Source organism: Cibotium barometz, chromosome 13 (genome assembly GCF_041138505.1).
Source record: "Cibotium barometz isolate CiBa-2024 chromosome 13, ASM4113850v1, whole genome shotgun sequence".
Classification (NCBI taxonomy): Eukaryota; Viridiplantae; Streptophyta; class Polypodiopsida; order Cyatheales; family Cibotiaceae; genus Cibotium; species Cibotium barometz.
Genome location: NC_141058.1, coordinates 11,751,991 through 11,765,195, shown reverse-complemented (window position 1 = coordinate 11,765,195; position 13,205 = coordinate 11,751,991). Strand labels below are relative to the sequence as shown.

General features: G+C 43.8%; 1 protein-coding gene across 1 annotated transcript in view; it reads left to right on the top strand.

Annotated features, from left to right (window-relative positions):
- The window catches only part of SWA1 (transducin family protein / WD-40 repeat family protein), a 56,987-nt gene extending 52,073 nt beyond the window's left edge, over positions 1 to 4,914 (top strand). Inside the window, exon 14 of the mRNA XM_086807186.1 lies at positions 4,221 to 4,914. Coding sequence (XP_086663312.1) covers positions 4,221 to 4,325 — 105 coding nt within the window. The 3' untranslated portion in view covers positions 4,326 to 4,914. The remainder of the gene's footprint in view (positions 1 to 4,220) is intronic.
- Positions 4,915 to 13,205: the final 8,291 nt, after the last annotated feature.

Here is a 13,205-nt window from a genome sequence, read left to right as displayed (position 1 = left end):
AAGACAATGGTAATACTGAAATGAAAACTAATCAATTAACTATCGAGCAATGACCATTGACTAAAATAATTAAAAACCAGGCCAAATAAGTGTTGTACGTTGAACCTCATACTTGGTACGAAGACCTTATCCGTACGAGGTACGGTACGTATGGAGTGGTACAGAAAGTATTCAAGGTACTCATCGGATGAGTACGGGTACGGAATGCAACTATGAGTTATTGGGTGGTGAAGTCTCTGCAAACGCAATGGTATCCATTGGAAGTATCGACTGTCATCGCCACTACACGCTTTGAGAAATGAATCAGCCTACGGACGGAACTTGCCTAGCGGCTCCTCCTAGGTTCATGGGTTGCAGGCGGTCAGCGGGAGTGCTCAGGAGAAGCTAGGTTGGGGGGGGGGGTGGGGAGGGGAAGATTGGCATCACTTTGTGGGAACCTTCTCTAGGCTGGACCTGATGTTGGCACCTTCTGGGGGCAGGTGGGGGCTCCACTCAAGATGGATGATTGTGAGATAAATTCTCGAAACAATTACGTGAGATGATCGTTCCGCATCGGTCTCTTTGGATTGTCTCACATGGTGGCGGCGTGTTGCTTTGGCTGGGTGTTGGCGCTGTGTCCACTTTGTTGTCTGCCACCTACCCCCATCCTCGCTCTCAGGGGTAGGGTGCTAGGGCTGTTTTTATGGAGGGAGGAGGTGGCGTTCAAGTGCTCGGTCCTCTCTTGCCACTTTGCCGGGGGGGGGGGGGGGGGTGCTTTGCGGAGCTCGAGCCTCGGCTAGGGACTGGTTGTGAGTATGAGGGCCATCACTGGCAAGAAGATCCATCTGATGGCAAATGAAGCATTGGCCAAGAAGGCCTGCATACTCCACCTGGTGAAGGATGGGGTCCCCGAAAAGAGATGACGTGTGGTATTGTCTCCGGAGAGGAAATGCTGATGTAGAGTGAAGGAATCCTTGCTACCCGCGCGGGCATCGAGGCGGCTGTTGCCATGGTTTCCAACACTTGCCCTATGGGTCTTGAAACCGGCCTTCAGAAATATGACGGGCGGTGGAACAAACACTCGCACATAAAACACTTCATCACCCATGGGAACCTGAAAAAGGAAAACAAACAGGGGAGCTAGAATGCTCCTGCGAATAGTACAAGGACACCGATTGGCCCCAAAACGCAGTGGCGCCCCTTGCGGTATTTCTTTATTTGAACAAATATGAGTACAAAGTACAACTTGTCGAATCCTTTACCAATAGGATCCCTTTTTGCTTTTCACCCAAGACTTCCAAATAAGAACTCTCGCTAATACAGCAAAGCATTCCATAGAGAAGGCACACTTGTACGACACCTCCCTACTTGAAAAGGTCTTCTCCATCTCAACCATGACTCCCACGAATCCCTTTCCTAAAGAGCAGTAGGGCTGTACCAAACCATATGTCCTTCCTATAGTCACAGCTTGCATGTAACCTCGAGAAAACTATAACCTGTTCACATGAATCGAGAGACATATTTTCCACATGAAACCAAAGGTCTGTATTTGATAAACCAAAGACCTGTATCCTATAAACCATAGGCCTGTATCCTCGTTACCAAAGTCCTGTTTCTTCTTGAAAGACCAATGCCCTGTTTCCATGACAGATAAATCCACGTATGCACCATCCAATCACGGTGCCAAAGATCTAGAGAGAGAAAGATAGAGGACGTGTCAAGCCATCCCTGAATACACATAAGTCCAAGACGAAGAGCAACACACATCTCTTCCAAGAACGTCATCCTGTGCTTCTTAACTTGATCCTCAGTATCCAAATCTCTAAACAAAGCCTGCTTGCGAAGTGAGAGAGAGAGATCCCTTGGCTGTTAGCCCCTCGGTGCCTCCTTCAGCTCGCCTTCTTCCAAAAGAGATAGAGAGAGACCCGCGCTGACTGCTTCCACACATGCAGCCACTTGGCGTAGAGGGCCTCCCATCTAACACCCGTCTGGCTGCCCGACTGGCTGCAGAGAAACTCCCGCCTGACGCCTGCCTGGCTGCCCATTGCTGGTTGCCCGTCTGGTTGCTTGTTTGGCTGCCCTATGCTGCCCATTACTGCCGGCCGGTAGTCCATACGCAGTAGTAGTAACACCTGGCGGCAGCAGCAGCAGTATCCAGCGGCAGCGGCAGCAGCAGCACCTGCCCATGCGCAGCAGCAGCAGCAGCACCTGCCCATGCGCAGCAGTACTCCAGGGGATGCGCCTGTGAAGACCATCCGGCAACCACCACGTATACGGCGACCTCTCCCTCCTGCTCGCCACCCTTCTTATAAAGAAAACAATTCGCTTTTTTTTTCTCAAAAACGCCAAAAGCAGAGATTAAAAATGCATGCTTAAAAATATAATAATATTTTAAGCCATCAAAGGTTTGAAAACCTTATAACTTTAAAAATCTCTTTTGTCCCCTTTCACACTTTGGCTGGCCACACTTATGAGTTTTCCTTTTCATATTAACTGATGCCTAACCACATTGTCCATCCCGTGCCCGTGCCCGTGCCCACCTGCTTGTTGTCCAGAGGGAAAAACACGGGGTCGTAACAGGTCTCCCAATGACGGGGAGAAGCGGAAGATACTCCTTCGTAAGGCCTGGAAAATAGAATGTGGCAGGGAATCCAAAAACTCCAGCTAGAGGGTCGGAGGTGGTATCAAAACCGTGCTGCCAACGTGCGAAAAAAGCCTGGGCCGCGTGCAATGCAATGGGGTTCAGTTGAAGCATGTAGTCCGAAGTTTTGGGGCTGTCGAAATGCACCTGGTAATAGCTGCGCCCGAGGGTATGGATATCTATGATCCTGCCCGGCGTGCCAAGGAGGCTGGCCTGGAGCAAGTCACCAAGCTGGCTGCACGCTGGACGGCTACCCACAATCTTGCAAACCAATGTTGAGGCTTCAACGGAGGCTACTGTTGATGCTAGGAGCTGGAGGTCCGCTTGGGAGAAGAGGCAGGGGGTGGCAGTCTCAGTCGGGGATGACGGAGCGGTTGCCATGGAATCCTCTTGAAGGGGGGAACCTGACACCTGTCGATAGAAAATAGCGAGAATGCAAAAAACTGTTGTGAAGAAGTGCTGAAGGGGTGGAAGTGAGGACGGGGTGCGACGAACAAGGCGACGCCAAGGGAGCGTTGACATGAGGGAAAAGGAGGCTACACAGAGGTGGGAGAAGGCAGAGAGGAAGTGTTGCAAGAGGGACTCAAAGGACGAGGTGGGACGAAATGGAGGCAGGAGCAGGGGCAACAGGGTGGAAAACAAGCACTCTTGTGGCGGGAAGGCAGGCTGAAGTTTGGGGGTGCATTAGAAGAAGGGTGGGAAGGAGATGGAAAGAAATGCTTTGGGGGGCAGTAGCAGGAGAAGGGGAGGGGAGGGAGGCAGAGGCTGAAGGCGGGCAGAAAGTGAAAGAGGAGGGAGGTGGGGGCAGTGTGAAGGAGGACGTGGGCATTCAAATGATAAAATCGGTGCGGCAGCAAAAGAAGTGGGAGTACTTTTTCTAGGCCATGCTGCTGAGTAGCGTTTTGTTTTTTTTACAGTTTAGTAGTGTTTTTGTTTTTTTAACGCTAAAAACGTTGTTGAGCAGTGGAAAAGTGTTGCCAAGGAGCGAAAAAATGTTGCTGAGCAGCGTTTTTAGTAGCAAAAAAGCATTGCTTGGGGGGAGGGGAACAAGGGGGTTGCTCCAGCTCCTACCAGGTCTCCAGAAAGTTCTCAAAGATAGGGTGGATGATTATTTGGAGGGCTGATTAAAAGAACTTTTGAAGGGGGTTGCTAGTAAGGCTCAACAGGACAAGAAAAGGGAGGGTGGAGCATTACTTGTAGGGCTGATCAAAAGAACTTCTCAGGGAGACTTGTTTTATTTTTATATGAAATTGACAATGCGGATGCTTCTTAACCAGCGAATTAGTAACTGCATTTTGTTATGGCTATTAAGTTGCTAATGCTGGTTTGGCCGCCTTATTGCCAGTTCGTTGCTGTCTCTGCCAATCATGTTGAAGCATCTTGTGTTTGAGCAGTGTAGTCATGCAATTTCAAGACACCATCCACAGCCATTTTTTTCTTCTCTTAATCGTGACCGACTATAACCAATGTGTTACTGTATTTCCTGCATATTGCTTTCATTTGTGTTTCTGGGACAGATCAGCTGTTTCCCCAGTTCTGTTCTTTACCATATATGCTTTCTTTTATTGCTTCAAACATTGTCTGTTTGTGATGTGGGCAGGTGGTATTATTGAGAGAGAAGATTGGAATTGAAGTTTGCCTTCAGGAGTCTCTGCAATCTTTACAAGGGTTGATTCAGCCATTAATTCAGGCATCTGTCCAGTAGCGCTGTAGTAGTGTGCTCAAAGATTTTGGCCATTGATCTAGAACAAGAAGCTGCAAATTGTTTTACTGCCAGTTGTGTTGGCTGTCGCTCCAATTCATAGCTTTAAGGACTGACACGAACAAGCACAAGTGGAATGTGATGCAGCTCCAATATCTTCAAGGATAGTTTCACTTCACGAGATCTTGTTTACTCCGATGACATGGACGTGGGGCTCTCTAGGCAGACAAAATCCAGCAGCGGTCTTTACTAAGTTAATTTGTATCTTTATCAATTAAGTTTTTGCCTGAGCTGCATGCACACCAGATTGGTCTGGCGAATCATGGAAACCATAAGGATCAATAACCTAAGCCTCCTGTAGCGAAATTCTTTACATTAGTTGTGCTGCTTTATGCAGGTGGTAATTTGCACCTGCTTACAAAATTTACTCTAGAATTCACCCATAAGTGGAGGCTTGGTTTTGAACCAAATAAAGATGTGCAGGGGAAATGTAAGTCTCAATTTCCAGCTAGTAGAACACAACTTTGCAGTGGAGATGTAAGCCCCCTGCAAAAAATATTCGAATCTGCTAATTCAGTGTGAAGTTTGATAAGAGTTAGACTGAACACATTCTTCAGGTAACATTATCACTCTTGAAGTCATTTGGGTGATAATACGAAAGACCCAATTAATCCAAGGAGTCAAGGCATCTAGATGAGGCGGCAACAAGCCAACCGTAGTCATAGTATGGACGTTAATGTGGGACTGACTGATTCGATTCAGGTTTGGTTTCTTAGAATTAAGAGACTTGAATGCAATCCCAGTTTTGCATATTGTAGTCCTTTAAGTACACTCCCCTATGGTGGTTCCAGAATGATGTTTTAGAGCCCATGCATTTTAGGATGGATGTGATGAGAATGGTCAGGGATGAAATGGTGGATAAGGGTGGTTGAAGCGGGATAGAAATTATAATTACCATAAATAAAATGAGCACAAGGAAACATAGGAAGCAGTCACTAATTATAGTCTGTGAACTTAAAGAGAAAGTAGGTTACAAGTTCATGTTGTAGCCTCGTATAATTGGAGTTGAACGCAAAAGAGAGCAATGAGATTTCAAAATCAGCCTCTGGAGATGTTCTCGTGTAGCAGGTGAGTAAAGCTTGATTAGGTGGTAAAATGATTGTGTGGCAACAGCTTAACCATACTCGAGGATGCAAACTTTCACAAGTTTTACATTGAGATGGTCAATAAATCCATGTATGGCTACATTTGGAGTAGTAGAGTATTTGACATTTGTCTGGAGGAGAGTATTTGACACTTGTCTGGAGTAGGCTATTTGACAATAGTCTCCAATTTTAGGATTTGAGAAAAAAATTAGTTTTCTTTATATATGGGTTCCTTCTAAGGAAATGTTATGAACACAAGCTGATTTTGAAGAAAGTATTAACCACTTTTGGTAAAGAAATGTATGTGTAAAGCCATAAAAAATTATTGAACGTGCTACGAATATATATTGTTTTTTTTAGTAGGTAGTAATCCTTGGTGTATACCTTATATCAACCAATGATAAAACATTTTTGTATGTCCTAAGTATTGCTTTCACTTGCCTTACCTATTGATATAATTAAAGGTTCAATTTCACTTCTTGTTCAAACCAATTTAAACAAATAGTGTTTTATCTAAAAAAAAGGGCTTGAATTAGGAAGGCAAATGAACCCGGGCCTTGGAGCTACTTTAACATGCTTGGTTTACATGCGTCTGCACAAGACAAGTTGCTTGTGTACTTAGTACTTTTGACTTTCTAAAGAAAAATTGTCTACACTCATTTTGATAGAAGTGGATCGGGTAGTATAGTAAATTGAGTACAACAAAATATGATGGATGGAAAGAGAATGTCCTTTGTGGTTGCTCTCTCACAAAAGGTGAGGGGAGAGAAGCTTATGCAAGGGGAAAGACTACACACAAACCTATCTACCTTGCATCCATTAAGCAAGGAAGATTCAACAACATGCATGTAAGTGAGAAGAGGGAAGAGAAGAGCTCACAAGTATTCTATTATAAGAGCATGGTTATGTATTGTCTATTGTAAAAAAATGTCAAGTGACTAGTTTTTACATTAGGTTGGCCAAACTTCAAAATGATCTGGTCTTTATTACCAGTCTTAAGCAAGTATGTATACAGAAGCCTTATTGCTATTTGACATTAAGCACAAGGTAGGGCCGCTTTATATGTTTAAGCATTGTCTTACAAAAGATAAGTATCGTACAATCTATCGTAAGGTGCTTAGTCATCTTAGGAGCAACTAAGATGGCAAATCACTTTATTGAAAGTTGTACAGGTGAAACCATGTTAACCAATGGAGGGGTTAATGCACCCTTTTTCGTAATAGTGACAACGTGCCTTCGTGTTACACCAAGTCAGTAGTGAAGTTGTTGGGGTGGAAATGTGGATGGTCCAAGAGATGCCATGAAGTAGGCATGCAAAGTTAAGTGGGGGACTAATCAGCGGGCAGATGCAAAGTATGTTGGTGATAGTCTTTGGGTAGCTATGGTGGTAGGAAACTTGTCGAGGTGGCATGAAAGGTATAGGCCATGTAAGAGTTCTTCATGTAAGGCCTCCTGAAATAGTTGGAACCCTTCAAATTTAGGTAATGGATAGAAGCGACATGTACCCCATGATTGGCGGAATGAGTGCTAGGACCACCATGGACTGATTTGCATTGGTAGATGGCGGTCTAGAACTTCTTGGTAGCGACATGATGAGATCACAATTCGACGCTTAGAGATTGGGCTTCTTTCGTGGTGAATACGTCAACCAAGGCGAGGCTGTGGTGGTGTTGAATTGGAGTCGAAGTAGAGGTTGCATATCTTGAGCTCTTTGGAGGTACTTGTGAGGTTGATGATTCTCCAAGCAATGGTCGTGCCGTGGACGAGGCTTGTGTTTTCCATGGTCCCTCCATCCAAAGATATATGTGGAGAGTTGACGTTGATGAGGTTGTAGGTGCGTGTAAGTGTATATTGTAAGGCAAGATGTAAAAAAAAAAAATGCTGCATGTAGTGATATATGTAGGTGATTTGCATGGGTAGTGGATGGTGGGACTGAAAAAGAGGCTACAAAAGGTTCCAGGGTGATGGGTCATACCATGGGGGATAGGCTTGCGTCCACCATCGTCTCCATATTTAGAATATATCTAGACAACCGGGGGACGATGAGGCTTAATGCAGGTGCTTGAGATATCAATTTCTATTGATGTACCTACTAGATAAAGAGTTTGTGTATATTGGAGGTATAATGGATGGATATTGGACAAAAGGTGGACCCATGTAGAAGCTCCTTCTGGTGGAAATTATGAGACATTACTTTCCTTGACACTTATTTGTGTGCTTTCTTTGACTCTTACACATGGTTTGCGATAGAGAGTTAAGTGTTAATATGTAGCGTGTGGTGGCTAGTCAATAAGGTGTGTGAATGAGATTGGGTTGTCTATGAAATCGGAAGAATTTAGAACACCCAACATGGCATATATGTTGGTAAATTACAAGCAATGAGTGGTTTGCTGGACATGGCCAAAGGAATCCCAACATTACTTGAGTCTATTTTTGAAAAGCTGGTGGCTACTCTGCCCATTTGCTTGAAGCATATGGATGGTGGTAGAAAGAAGTGAAGCATGATGGAGCTTGCGCGACTACAAGAAAAATTTCAGATTGCTGGATGAAGAATGTTAATTGTGGCATGTGACCTTTGGGGCATCTCTACTCCACTTGATTTTAATATGGTTAGAGGAATGTTATGAGATGTGGAGCTTAGTTGATTCTTGGGCTGTTGTCGGCTTTGATTCCGTTTGCTGGATCTTCTTCCTGGTTAGGTTCTCTTCTTGGAGGAGCTTTTCATGCTCTCTCTCTCTCTCTCTCTCTCTTATTGCTCTTTCTCTGTTTTGAGATAAAGGTAAGTAAATAAGGGGAGGAAATTTAAATGGTCTATAAAGGATAATTTTTTAAGGGAGGAGGGGGTAGAAGGAGGGAAGTGTGTGCGTGTGTGCATATGTATATGCTACCATAAGTAGAGAGTGCACACGTGTGGATGTGTGTGTATATGTACTTGTGTGCAGGTAGCTGCATGTGTTTTTAATATTTGGTCCTTTTTAGTTTTATTTTTGGTTTCAAGTTTTTATTCATTCTCGGGTATATGTGTATGTGCTACGTTACATAGCCGATGAGTCTAACACAACTGCTCAAGCCACATCGATATGTGTAGAGTTTGTAACAAGATGTGGGATTGTAAAGCTGAGGACCAAGAATATGAGCCCCTTGGGAAGCCTACCACCTATGAGGATTGGATTCACGTTTTGGAAACCATGGACAATCTTCCACAAAAGCTTGGGACAAGGTTTGTACGAAGACCACCCCCTTAACCTCAACCTTATCAACTCTTCAAGACGATCACTAAGAAGAAGTGGAAACCTAAGTATCTTGGCTAGCTAATAAAAGTACAATGCCCAAGACAAGACCTAGCAGCCACCACCATTTAGCCAAAAGCCTACATATGAGCGAAGATTTGCCAAGTGGGAGCCCCATACAATAGAGTTTTACCCAACCCCCATCCCCCTCAAATGGCTAGAAGCTCAAGGCTTCTATAACGAAACCCTTCCATTAGGGTTTCAAAAATCTCATCGACTCCACCCTAATCTCCAAAGTCAAATAGAGTCAGACAGCGATCTCAAATGCTAGCTCTAACCGAGCAGTGCGCTGACATTCCATATTGGTTCCCGTCAAAGATATTAAAGTACAAGGCCTCTATGAAGAAAACCCCTACATTTGTGTTCTGAAGTCAACAAAATACACACCACAAGCCTTTGAAACCACGCCATCAAAAGCTATGCCAAGATGGAGTGGGGACCAAAATACATGCCTCCGACACCAATCCCAAATCTTAAGCAAGAATGGAGAGCAACAGTGCTGATACGTTGACATCACCTCAAAGAAGTCGAAGGTGTCCTTGGATGCATTATCTTGCCCATGTGTAGTGGTCTTACCCATTCCTATTCTCATCAAAGAAGAGCCACCCAACCATGGTGCCAAATCCCAAAGAGAGTCATGCACACAGTTAAGCAATCCCAAGGCTTAAAAATATTACCACGACCCCACGACACACGTGCACCTTGCTACAACACCAGCTCACCAGTTGGAACTGGAAAGACAAAGCCCAATCAAGCATGCCAATAAATCCAGTGAACAATGATGTCAAGTCTTTCGTCTCATAAATTGATAATCAACTCTCCACCTTCACTCAAGGATGCCACATAGTAAGCCGAAATCTTAAAACCATGTTAGCCTCGATGCATCAGACGTTTCTTCTTGTAAATGGTTTCCCAATCGTGAACCAGTCTTGTGTCTCTCATGTAAGGCCTTCCAACAATCATAGTGTACGACCCCCTTTTCCTTGAAATCCATCACAACGAATGTGTGGTGGAAGCTTAGCCTAAAGGTCTTAATATTTGCATCCTCTTGAAGGACGCCCAAAGGTTTAGCTATGTTTCCACAGATAACATTGGCTAAGAGGCTTATGCTAAGACGAGGGGTGGCCTTCCCCAAGCCTCCAAGCAATCCTTAGTGATTATTTTGACACAAGCACCACCATCCAAACCAAGATTACAAAGATCGTTGTGCCTTTATAACCGATAGGTACTACCACACAACATTTACTATATTCCTTTTGAGTAGTGTCCCAGCTTCTTTATAGGACTTTTAGCTATCCTTTTGCCTTGGGTATAGAAGAAGAGCTCTCAATGTGGCTCGACTCATCATCCTCCTCTTCATGTTTAGGAGCTGTTGTTATGGCTCACCAACCCCCCTTGAAACACATCCAACAAGAGATTACCTGGTGAATCGCAACTGTCGTGATTGAGGATCTTTCCAATGGCCGAGCTCGTAACCCTTGAGGTCTACAAGCTCTACAACTCCTTGTGAAGCAATTCCACTATGCCTCCCGCGAGCGTTGTCACACCACCGCGTTGCACTACGGGTACTCGTCCCTCCTCTCACCTCACTTCACTCACACACACTCACTAGCATGCATTAGGGAGATAGATTAGCAAGAGGATTAGCAAGATCAAGACTCAATTGCATAATGGGAGAGTATATTGTATTATCAGAGATATTCACTTATATACATGGCCATAAGTGTTCACACTCACTTAAACTGTGGGCCGACTGGGCACTTTAGGCTCATATAAGAGGCCTAATGTTATTACAATGACTACTCTCATAATATATCCATGAAGTATATCACTTAGGACTTCATCCTATCTTGCTACCACACGCTCTTGAAAGCGGGAATCGCCATAAATACTCCGTCACACCATTACGGGCGTAGCTTTAGGCATTATTACTTCATATCTTGAATGTATGACCCTTTGGTGTATCTATCATTGTGACTCCTTGAAGCAGATGATGGCGGTAGATCTTGTTAACCCTAAAATTGGGTTAACATCCCCCCTTCTTGTGGCAATCGCGTCCTTGTGATCGCATTGAAGACCTTTGTGTGGGGAGAATGGCCAAGCTTTGTCTATGGCTTTGATGTTGAGTGATGTTCGATGGTCTTTGTTCCTCCATAAGGAATAAGAAAGGTTAGTTAGTGTGAATGAAGACGTTAGGGGTTTATTGGGAATTCCTAACGGGGTGGGGGTGGGGTTTTTTGCAAATGATTGTCTTTTTATATTTGTGTGAGCATGTTTTTTTTTTTGGCAATCATAAGCAAGGTTACATTTGATTTGTGTTAAGTGGGGATATTAAGAGATGTTAATAATGGGAGAGAAGAGAAAGAAGGATCTGGAGGAACGTAGACATAATCATCAGAATGAGATGGTGATTCTCAGTTCCTCATTTGATTCATTGACGGGACATTCATCATTTGAAGAAATTGGCCTTCGATGATGTCTCTTTGTGTGGCTGGATTTTTATCAAATGTTGTTGAGTAGGACCTGTTCCTGCTTTCTTCTGCCCATGTGCTTTTTATGTTTTTATGTGTATTTAAGTGTTCTGATGAATCAGATATACATGAAGTACAAGAATTGAGTCATATAGACTCTTATTGAACTGCTCTGTTGAAGTAGCCACTTGTTGTGGTGAGGATTGAAAGAATTACGTCTTGCGAGGCTAATATAGATATCTTCACTAAGGATTAAAGATCATTAATTTGTGAAGATGGTAGCGTCGTTTGGAGAGGTTTATAATTTAAAGAAAAATTCCAGGCGATGGGTTGTACCATTGACCAGGCTTTCTCCCACTATGGTCTCCCCATCCAGAGATATACCTAGAAGTTGTCGATGGTGAGGCTTTGGTACAAATGTTGAGTATGGATATGTACTCATGGAGCAGCTGCAACATTAATTTAGCAGCCAAAAGAATAGTAAGCTTGAAGATCATTGGGAAAGTGTTAATGCGTGAGATGGCTTAATCCGTGATGTGGCTTAAATTGTGAAAGTGCATGTTCTTAAGTTGTGAGACTATTAATTCGTGTGCGAGACCTGAACTCGTGAGATTGCAGATTTTTGGGCCGTGAGAAGGGATATTCCGTGAAATGGTGTTTCCGTGAAAGTGTAGGTCGTGAAATGGAATTCCATATGTGAAGGGTAATTCTGTGAAGAGTAATTCTGTGAAATGGAAGTCCGTGAAGCTTAATTCCGTGAAAGTGCCGGCCGTGAAATGGAATTCTGTGAGAGGTAATTTCGTGAAATGGAATTCTGTGTGAGAAGTAATTCCGTGAAGGGTAATTCTGTGAAATGGAAGTCCGTGAAGCTTAATTCCGTGAAGGGTAGTTCTGTGAAATGGTTTAAGGCCGTGAAAGTGTAGGTTTTGACCTCTATGGATTTTGATTTAAAATGATCCTATGGGCATGACGTGCGAGCAGTAGGTTCTTGTGCACTTATGCTTCATATCTAGAGGGGTTACAAGAGCATTGTGAGTTTGCCTCTCATCATGCGCTCATAAGTCTCCGTTGTAGACGTGGGTAGTATTGATTCTTGAATTTTTGGCTCAAATGTTATCAAGGTGCTAAGTACGACTGCTGGTTGGTTACCATTGGGGTTGTTTGAACACACAAGCTCTTGTGTAGGTACTGAATGCATGAGAGTGCTTGAGTGCCTTGCTTGGTGTTGTTTGGGTCTTCATTCTTGTTGTCGAACTTTAGGTGAAGTTGTGGGGTTGAAGTCGGTGGTGAGGCTTTCTTCACGTTGTTTGATTTTGGCAACCATATGATGGAATTACCATCATAGTATCCTTGTTGTTGAAGCACATGCATAGGCACCCATCTTTGATGAACATTATAAATTGGTGGGTTGATGCACTTGGTGCTGAGATTTCCTTCTTTGTGCAAGCTTAGGGGACTTTGTGATGCGCTTGGGAATCCAAGCTTTGGTATTACTTTGGTAGTACCCTTGTGCTTGTAGTAATATTTTTGGTACCCACATTTGTTGACTTGGTGGAGTTCTTTGAGGAACTTACATAGGATTTTGTGGACGGTGTTGTGGAGTATTTATCTTTTTCTTTGGCCTCTGAATGCTGCGTTGAGGAAGAGGCTTTGGCTGTCGAGGCACCCAAATTTAATAGAACCTTTATAGTAGCCTTGAGATACAAGCATCTACTTTTCCACCCACATCTTGATACTATTAAGATACCTTGATTGTGGTTGTCTTGGTGGAGTTTTCTTTTGGGTTGATGTTATATGCACATTATGTGTGCATATAATAGGAGGCTAACCCACATTAGGCTTGTGAGCATGGGAGCATGGGAGCATGGGAACAAGCTCTAGTGGAGCATGGGTTAGGACTAACCTGAAGAGTTAAGGTTAGGGTCAGACATCCAAGGGTCACACATGGAAAATGGAGAGTCAAGAGTCACTTGAGGG